Source organism: Chiloscyllium plagiosum, unplaced genomic scaffold, assembly GCF_037043375.1.
Source record: "Chiloscyllium plagiosum isolate Xiang-an unplaced genomic scaffold, Cpla_swu_hap1 HiC_scaffold_41, whole genome shotgun sequence".
Lineage (NCBI taxonomy): Eukaryota > Metazoa > Chordata > Chondrichthyes > Orectolobiformes > Hemiscylliidae > Chiloscyllium > Chiloscyllium plagiosum.
The window spans coordinates 5,617,866-5,627,199 of NW_028270179.1; the positions used below are offsets into that span (position 1 = coordinate 5,617,866).

The 9,334-nt window shown below is 42.2% G+C and overlaps 1 protein-coding gene across 1 annotated transcript in view; it reads left to right on the forward strand.

Moving 5' to 3' along the window:
- The window catches only part of LOC148138134 (uncharacterized), a 47,769-nt gene extending 40,852 nt beyond the window's left edge, over window positions 1-6,917 (forward strand). The window contains exons 5-7 of the mRNA XM_087981823.1: window positions 3,998-4,261; window positions 5,713-5,916; window positions 6,787-6,917. Of these exons, the coding sequence (XP_087837949.1) occupies window positions 3,998-4,261; window positions 5,713-5,916; window positions 6,787-6,917 (599 nt within the window). The remainder of the gene's footprint in view (window positions 1-3,997; window positions 4,262-5,712; window positions 5,917-6,786) is intronic.
- Window positions 6,918-9,334: the final 2,417 nt, after the last annotated feature.

Below are 9,334 nucleotides of genomic sequence, written 5' to 3' on the forward strand. Positions count from 1 at the left end.
CAACCCATGTGCGTTACTCTTGTACTATAATCTCTTATGTCCGGCTTTCTCAAACATTTTGTGAAATTCCAAATAGACCACATCGACTTGCTCACTTTTGCCAACTCTACGGTTGCATCTTCAAAAAATGTCAGAGTAATGTAGATGCCCCCGTTCAATCCTTCCATAATAGGGCATAGCATAAACAGAAAAATAATGAGGGATTGTGAGAAGGGTGCAACAATAATTATGTGTGACGTGAACACGCGAATTGTTTGAATTAATGAATTAGGTAAGGGAACCTTGATGAAAGTCTCATGCAATGTTTGAGAAATGGTTGATTATAGCAGTATGCTGTAGAGCCAGAATGCGAACAGGTTGTTTTAGATTTGATAACAACTAGCGATCCTTAACTAGTCTTTCAGTGAAAGATGCGCTTGAAAGGAGTGACCACAATCTGTCAGAGAAGACATTCTTTTGAAGGAGTGAAGAAAGCGTCTCATTCAAGAGGCAAAGCTTTGGACAACGTAATTATTCAGGCCGAAGGAATGAGTTGGCTCAGCTTGGCTTTGGCAAACAATATTAAAGTGGAGAACTTGAGAGCAACTATGGCAGCATAGTAGAGAGATGCGACATATCGCAGCATTAAAAACCTTGGTCTCAAAAATTGCAGGAACTACAGAGTACGTTGGTGAAATTGCAATAACTCGGGAGAAAATATTCAGTGAACTGTTGAGTGTAAATATAGTTAAGTCCCCAGGACCTGATGGTTTGCATTGCAGGTAATTGAAAGAAGTGACAGGGGATATGCTGATTGCATTCGTCATGATTTTACAACATACTCTGGATAGTGGACAGTTATCGGTAGATTGGAAACAGAATAGCATGACACCCCTATTCAAAAGAGGACATACACAAAAGGTGGTGCATATAGATCAATTCGTTTCGCGTCTGTCGTGTGAAAGTTGATAGAGTTGATCAGAAAGGAAGAAATAACTAAACACCAGGATCAACGAAGTGTCAGCATGGCTTCATGAAGGGGAAGTTGTATTTGGAACATTTGCTGAGGTCCTTTAATGATGTAACCTGCAAGGTGAATGATGGGAATGCAATGGACACAATATTCCTTGACTTCCAGGTGGTGGTTGACAAAGTGCAGTATATTAGACTGATCGAGGAGGTTAGCTCACAGGAGTTAAAGGGTGGAGAATTGGTTGGCATAGAGTATTAGCTGCCTGATGGAATGCAGAGTTAAATGCAGCATTCTGTGCTTGGTGAACGGTAATTATTGGGCTTGTTCAGTAATTATTGATTCTCTTGTCGAACCTCAACTATGTATATTCTGCATAAAATGACCAGGAAATGAATTCCTTGCATTTAATGTAAAAATATGCAATTATTAGAAGTAAAGACGGGTTGTTATACTTTTGTCAAGCTTTGGTAAGACCACACCTGGAATATTGTTTCTAGTTTTGGTCTCCTCACTGGAGGGAGGGTATGTTGGCACTGCATGCAATTCAGAGGATGTTCCTTAGGCTATTTTCCGGTCTTGAACGGGCTGTCATAGTATCAGTATTTAAAAGACTTGAACTTCTACTCGCTGCAGTTCAGAAGAATGAGAGCAGGTCCGAACTGGGTTAAACAAATACGAAAGCCCATTTGTTCGCTGAGGTTGTTTATCAAGTGATCTCGCTTGTAGGACAGTCTCAAACAAAATTTCATTGAGGGAGAGAATGAGAGGAGGCAGATTCAAAATTGAGATGAGGAGAAACTAATTCTCTCAGAGAGTTCTGAATCTGTGGCACTCACTGAAATAGTTCAGTGGTGGCATAATCAACTGACGAATTCAAGAGACGAATAAATGTGCTTCCTATGAAAGTTATCAGAAAATGAGATAGGTAAAATATAGGATACTGGAGTTGAGATCAGTAAACGTTCAGTCATGATCATGTTCTCTGGTGGAGCGGGTACTGAGGAATTGAGTTGCCTACTTCCACTTCGAAATATTCTTTTCCAGTTTTTCAAATTCAGCCCAGGCCAGCTACCAGTTATTAACTTGGCTTCCTTTCACTTTCTGCCATTTTCCAACTGATGACGTTGACGTGGAACTAATGTATTTAGTTTCGCAGTTGTTACAGACCAGGCCCGACACCGTCAAAACAATTTTATGCAGGTATCCCTGACGTTAAGTTTGCTATTTGTCTCAGGTAAATGTATCATAGATATTCCCAGAGTGAATTAGCTGATCCGACTTCAAAGGTTTTAATAAAGAGAATTTAATCGAAAATTATGGATTGCAACAGAAAGACCAGTAAATAGAATACCGAATAACTTACCTGATTCAAAAACGTGAGAGATGTCGAGACCAAATGATGCTGCTCCGCAAAGAAACGTGCAACAGTCTCCCAAGGAGCACATCATTTTGGAAAAAGAGTAAAACTGAAACAAATTAGAGCTTACAGACTAGAAGTGTGAGAAAACGAGTTCCCAGCTGGACTGGCCTCAGAAGCCTTTCATCATACAGAACGCAGATCTGAATTAAAATCTCCAATCTAAACGAACATTAGCTTCACAGCTAGCTGGCCACTTCACTTCGATTAGATGGGTTTTTTTAAGACATGAAAGGCTCTGGTCAGAAGCATTATCCTTCGTGGTAAACAAAAAATGTCCCCAACAAACGTTTCAAAGCAGCCGAGTTGGAATCTGGCCAATTACAACCTCTTTGGAACAATGAATCTCAATGGCATAGTAATCTTGTAAAAAGACGAGCATTGTGACACAGTGTAGCTCATAACTAGCATGAGTCATTATACAGAAAGAAAGCACAAACGTTCGGTCATGAATGTATCGTAATGTAGAGATTTGACATTTCTGAGAGAGGTAAATAACTCTAAAAGCATGATGAGTTTCTGGCATTGCGTTGGCTTCCAATACTTGTTGCCAAAATTCGTTCTGTTATCCTCTTCATAACTGATTTAGATTTGCCTTCGGTTCTGCCGCCCCTCTATGCATTCACGAGAGTGCAGTTTTATTTTATACTGTTCCAATTGCAAAAAAAAACCTCTTCTGAGAGTGAACGATGCATTTTGTGTATTTGACCTGTCCGTGTTGTTTGCATCAGACAATGACTACATTCATTTCACGATCCTTGCATTGCAAATGGTAGAGAGAATGCCTCCACATATTGTTTTCTCAACATTCAGTGAGTTGCCAGCAGGTCCTCCATATTCTGGGAATTAACAAGCAGGTTAATGGATTTATCAATTTATGCCAACGTCCTTCCAACCTACAGGCTCAGAAGGAAAGTGGTTGAGGCCAGAATTTGGAAGACTGTGTTCACACGACATAGTGCTTGATCAGACTTGGTAGTCCAGAATCCTCAGTAATGTACAGTAGCATTATCCCTCAGAGACGAAACATTGTAGATGATAGTCCCGTTAATCTCAAAGTTGTAATAAAAGTGCACATTGAGTGCACCGATTTTCCCAATTCGTCGGACATGATTCGGCAATAAGCGCAGGCCAGATGTCTGGACTTGCCAAGAATTAATTCTTAACTTGTAACAGTGGCTAAAAAGTCATGGGCTATCGATATATAACTTTAAAGATGAAAGCACTAACTCCCAAATAAACGTCCAGCAACACACAGATGCAGACAGCATAAATGTATTGACGTTAAGCGTGGAGGGATGGACTGAGAAACCAGTTATATTTTTCTCTCCTCACAGGCATTTTCGCAAGATCATTTTATTAATTATAACATTGTTTATTGGACTACAGATTATTTCAATTGTTGGCAGAAGGCACAGGATAATTGGTAAAAATTGATTTATTTACGTATAATTGGAGAAACTGTATTATGCAATTGAGAATATGGTCTCTCAACGACCAAGGAAATATATACGTGTGAAGGGAGATGGACAAGGTCCTCAGTGAATACTTCTTTGCTGTGTTTAGCGTAGAGAAAGAATTTAAGACTTAGGATCTTGCTGAAGTTAGTGGTCATATCTTGGAAACAGTCCCTTTCCCAGTAGAGGAGGTGTTGGATGTATTGGAATGTTTGAAGGTGGATAAACCTCCTAGCCCTGTGCAGATAAATCCAAGAACGCTGCAAGACGCGCTGAAAGACTTTGTTGGAGCTCATGCTGATATTTTTGCATTATTGTTAGCCAAGAGTGAGGTCCTGCAAGATTGGAGGTTGACCAACTTGGTGTCATTATTCAAGAAGTGCGAAGAAGAAAAACTTGGGAAATATACTCCGGCAAGCGTCAACATTGTGGTGGGTAAGTTAATTGCGAAGATTCTGAAATCAGGGTTTGATTAGGAACAGTTAGAATGGCTTGTTGCGTGGGAGATCATGCTTAACAAATTAGTTAGAGTTATTTAATGAAGTGACCAACAGTGTTGACGAAGGCAGGGCGTTGGGCATGGTCTGTATGGATTTCAAAAAGGTCTTTGGAAATGTTCCAAATGATAGGGTGCTCAGGATGGTTATATCGCATGGAACCCAGGGATTGCTGGCAAATTCGATACATAATTATTAAGATGGAAGGAATCAGGTGGTAGTAGTGGAAGGATACTTGTTGGACAGGAGATCTGTGTTCAGTGGAATGTCTGAGGCGACGATGCTAGGCCGATAATTGTTTGTTGTATATAAAATGGCTTGGATTAGAATGTACAAAGCATGATTAGTAAGTTAGCAATATGTGGTGTTGTGGACCATGATGACGGTTGTCTGAGTGCATTGCCTGCCACAGACTGACGGTTGTATTATTCCCAGAGATTTCCCTATTGTCTTTCGTTAAAAAAGGACAACATTCGTCTCCCTCAAGTGAGCTGGTACTAATCCCGTGAACAGTGAGGATACAAAGATCATCGCCAGAGGCGCAGCAATCTCATTCCTCGTTTTTTGTAGATATATCTGGTCCAGCCCTGCTGACTAAGCAATCTTGAAGTTTCTCGGAATTTCCAACAAATCCATTTTCTTAATATAAATCTGACCAATCCCATTAAACTGCTCCAAGGTCTTCGCACGATCAAGCAGGTCCCTCTCTCGAGTGAATAATGAAACAAAAGACTTATTCAGGGCCTCCCTTATCTCGTCCCACTCCAGGCCTAAGTTACCTGCACTAGCCTGATCGGCCCTGCCCTCTCTCTGATCATTCTATTATTCATTACGGAAGTGCAGAACGCCGTTGAATTTTCATATTTTTTACTGCCAAGGCCTTTTCGTACTCCTCCTAGCTCTCCTCATTTCATTTTTGTGTTCTTTCCGAGCGAGCCTTTAATCGTCTAAAGCTGTGCCAGATCCCTGCCACCTCATCTTTAAGTAAGCGTCCTTCTTTCTCTTGACGAGAATCTCCACTTCTCTTGTCATCCAAAGGCTGCTTCAACTTGCTATTTATTTCCTATTTCAGTTTGATAAGTTATCCAAAATTCCATTGTGAACCTGACATCATAATTCCAAGTGGTGATCCATGTTCTAAGTTCATCAGCCTTATTCCTGATATGCCTTGCATTGAAACAAACATATTTTACTCATCCCTTTGCCCTGTCAAATGTACTCTGCATTCCATTCCTGACTATTCTGCAACTACCTTCTCCTCTGATCTGTATCTCTGGTTCCCATTCCCCTGCCAAACTATTTAAAGCCATCGTAAAGTGCTCTTGCAAATACCTCGACCAAAGCATTGATACTCCTCCAATTTAAGTGCAACTTATCCTTTATGTGCAGGCCCCAACTTCTTCGTATTGGACGGCCTCTATCCTGCCACCAGCGTTGTAGCCAAGTGTTTCATTGCACTCGCTCCCTGTTCATCACATCACCAGGACGCCCTCGCCTTCAGATCTGGAGAGAGTATAACTACCACTGTGCCATCACCTCCGACATCGGCATCTGTGTGCCGAAATTTGGTGGTCCATCATCGAGAACTCATATGTCAGTACTGTGGTCAGTTTGTACTGTAGTATTTTGTAAAGCTTCTCCAACTAAATTACCTTGTTGTGTTCGAATGCAGTGTGCCTGAATGCAACTCCTCTCAGTCCGTGTGGATCGGTTCAAGTTGCAGTTGGAAGCATTGAGGAGCATGCATGAGTCTGAGAGTGAAATGGATAGTACATTAGGAGGGCGGTCATAACACATTTACATTCTTTGTAGATTGGTGATCGTCAGGAGAGGTGAGCACGTAGTGCGGGAATTTCTTGTCACTATTTCCCCACTCAAACATGTATACTGATTCGTATACTGTTTGATGCTGGCAGCGAGTGGGAGTGCGGTTGGCAGTGGTAGTGATGATAGCTTCTCAGAAAAATGATAGCAGCAGCTTGGTGTTTGACACCAGCACTGGCTCTGTTGTAAAGCTGGATGCGGTCACGTCCTAACGAACAGTTGTGAAATTAGAATCTCAGTCTGGAGGACAGGCATGTCTTTCTGTGTTCGCGAATGAGACTTCAGAGTGATGCGTCAACTTCATTTTGACGGGATCAAGGCCATCTCGAAGCGGTTAAAGAATATCTTTAAAGTTAGCGCGAACATATAGACGTTACAATATACATTAGTAAAATGTGGCACTTTTATTAGGGAAAAGATCGTGGAAGTATTAAGCGATGATCGTACTAGGAGATCATCCAGTGAAACGGTATGAAAGGAATTGAGAATTCAGAAGGCAATGATTGCCTTAGTAGTATTGTAATACTGTCCAGCAGTCAAGGAGAAATTGAGGAATACATATGAAGGATGATTGTACCTGTAAGAAAAGAAAATAGTGCGGAAATAGTACCAGGTTTTGTTTTTTTTTAAATTCCACAGGGTCTTGTCACAGTGTTAAGAGCTTGGATGAGGAAGAACATTGCAAGAACGTCCAAAAAAAACCTTTTTCAGTCAATATGCAGCTGATTCTACTTGAGAAGGACAAGTCTGGTTTTCGTTTTGTGAATTAGGCAGGGAAAGTGGTTGATATCGTTCGAGGATCATTTTGGGACCAGTGTCAGTAATTCAACACGTCTAAGGTAGTTATGGAAATGTTTAAGACTTGTGCACAACTTCAGGTTCTAAACTGAGGCAAGGCCAATTTTGGCAGTTGAAGATGGGAAGGTTTGAAAGGAACCGGAGATGCAACTTTTTTTTTTTAGCAGAGCATAGTGAGTGCAGAAAACGATCTGCCAGAGGAATACATCGATGCCTGTAAAATTGCAGCATGTAGCAGATATTTTTTCAGGTGCATCGAATGGAAAGATGTGGAGGAAAACTGGGCAAAATGCAGGCAAATTAAAACAGTTCAGTTTAGGAAACAATGTCGGTCCTGGAGTATTTGGCCGAAATGTTATTTTTTTCTCTCTCTACTCTATGGCTCCATGACTGTAATTTCAATTGGTAAATATTTCACTTCTTTTCGTTTTCATTTCTTTACTTATTCTGGTTTCGTTTCTTTCAGTCAGCAGCCTGATTGCTGTATGCATGTACTTTGTGTTTATTTTCTGTTTATTTTCTTGACCACAGAAGATTCATGCTCTATCTTTCAATCTATCTTGTCTTCCACCCGGTCACAGACCTTCTTCCAGCCTTACTACTCCTTGCTAAAAGTCTGTCATATCTCCACATTTGTCCCTTTTCTGGTGAATTCCATTATTAATTAAAATGTTCCTTCAAAATGTACTCCACATGCTCACAGCAATCCTTTTCGAAAACGGGCAAGGAGTATCTGAGCAAGTCAAATGTCCCAATTCTTCACGTAATTAGCAACGACTGATGAAGAAAGAAGGAACTTCGAAAGTTTAGAAAAGTTGTTGCTAACTTGGCAACACACTACATGTTTTCTTAGAAGTAGCTGAATTATTGCACAGCAACAAATTGCACGGTAAACTAAGGGGACACATTGGAGTGCACAATCACTGTTTAATGCAGCTTACTTCTTTACATGTTACACATTTTCCAGTTGGAATCGTCCCAGGTTCACAGCTGTTTAATGCAATGTCTCACTGAATGGTCCATCTCAGAAGTATCTCATGGATGGCCACTTGTCAGTGACCATATTAATAACTCATCACAAATACAGGCTTTCGTTAAACCAAACATAACATTGAACGTCTTCACAGTGTGCTCACTGGTAACTCGATAATTGTGAGATCTATTGCTATTCGATGATATTCCGTAAAGTGGCCTCGTCGTCATCAGCAAAGTCAATTTTATACCCAGGCATTGAATTTATCGAGGGACACAAAAGCCGACAGATATAAGTGTACAATGAGGTCATTGCGCTCATTCATTTCGTGGTGGAGGACAGAGTCAGCATATAAAGAAACTGATTCCCGTATTGATTGGGAGAAAGTGAGGACTGCAGATGCTGTAGATCAGAGCTGAAAAATGTATTGATGGAAAAGCGCAGCAGGTCAGGCAGCATCCAAGGAGCAGGAGAATTGACGTTTCGGGCATAAGCCCTTCTTCAGGAAGGAGAAAGGTGTGCCAAGCAGGCTAAGATAAAAGTTAGGGAGGAGGGTCTTGGGGGAGGGACGTTGGGAATGCGATAGGTGGAAGGAGGTTAAGGTGAGGGTAATAGGCCGGAGAGGGGTGGGGGCGGAGAGGTCTGGAAGAAGATTGCAGGTCAGGAAGGCGGTGCTGAGTCCGAGGGTTGGGACTGAGATAAGTTGGGGGGAGGGGAAATTAGGAAGCTGGAGAAAACTGCATTCATTTCTTTTGTTTGAAGGGTTCCTAGGCGGAAGATGAGGCGCTCTTCCACCAGGCGTCGTGTTGCCATGGTCTGGCGATGGAGGAGACCAAGGACCAGCATGACCTTGGCCCAGTGGGATGGGGAGTTAATGTAATCAGCCACGGGGTTTGGGTTGATTGGTGCTTGTGTCCCAGAGGTGTTCTCTGAAACATTCCACAAATAGGTGGCCTGTCTCCCCAATGTAGAGGAGACCACATTGCGTGCAGCGGATGCAGTAAATGATGTGTGTGGACGTGCAGGTGAATTTGTGACGGATCTGGAAGGATCTCTTGGGGCCTTGGAGGGAAGTGAAGGGGGAGGTGTGGGAGCAAGTTTTGCATTTCTTGTGTTTGCAGGGCATCGTGCCGGGAGTGGATGTTGGGTTGGTGGCGTGTGTGAACCTGACGAGGGAGTCGCGAAGTGAGTGGCCTTTGTGGAACACTGATAGGGGAGTGGAGTGAAACATATCATTGGTGGTGGGGTCTGTTTGGATGTAGTGGAAATGACGAAGGATGATACGATGTATCTGGAGGTTGGTGGGGTGGGTTGGAGAGGACCAGTGGGGTTCAGTCCTGGTGGTGATTGGAGTGGCTGGGTTCAAGGGTGGAGGGGGGAGGTGGAGGAGATGCGTAGGAGAGCATCTCCAACCAC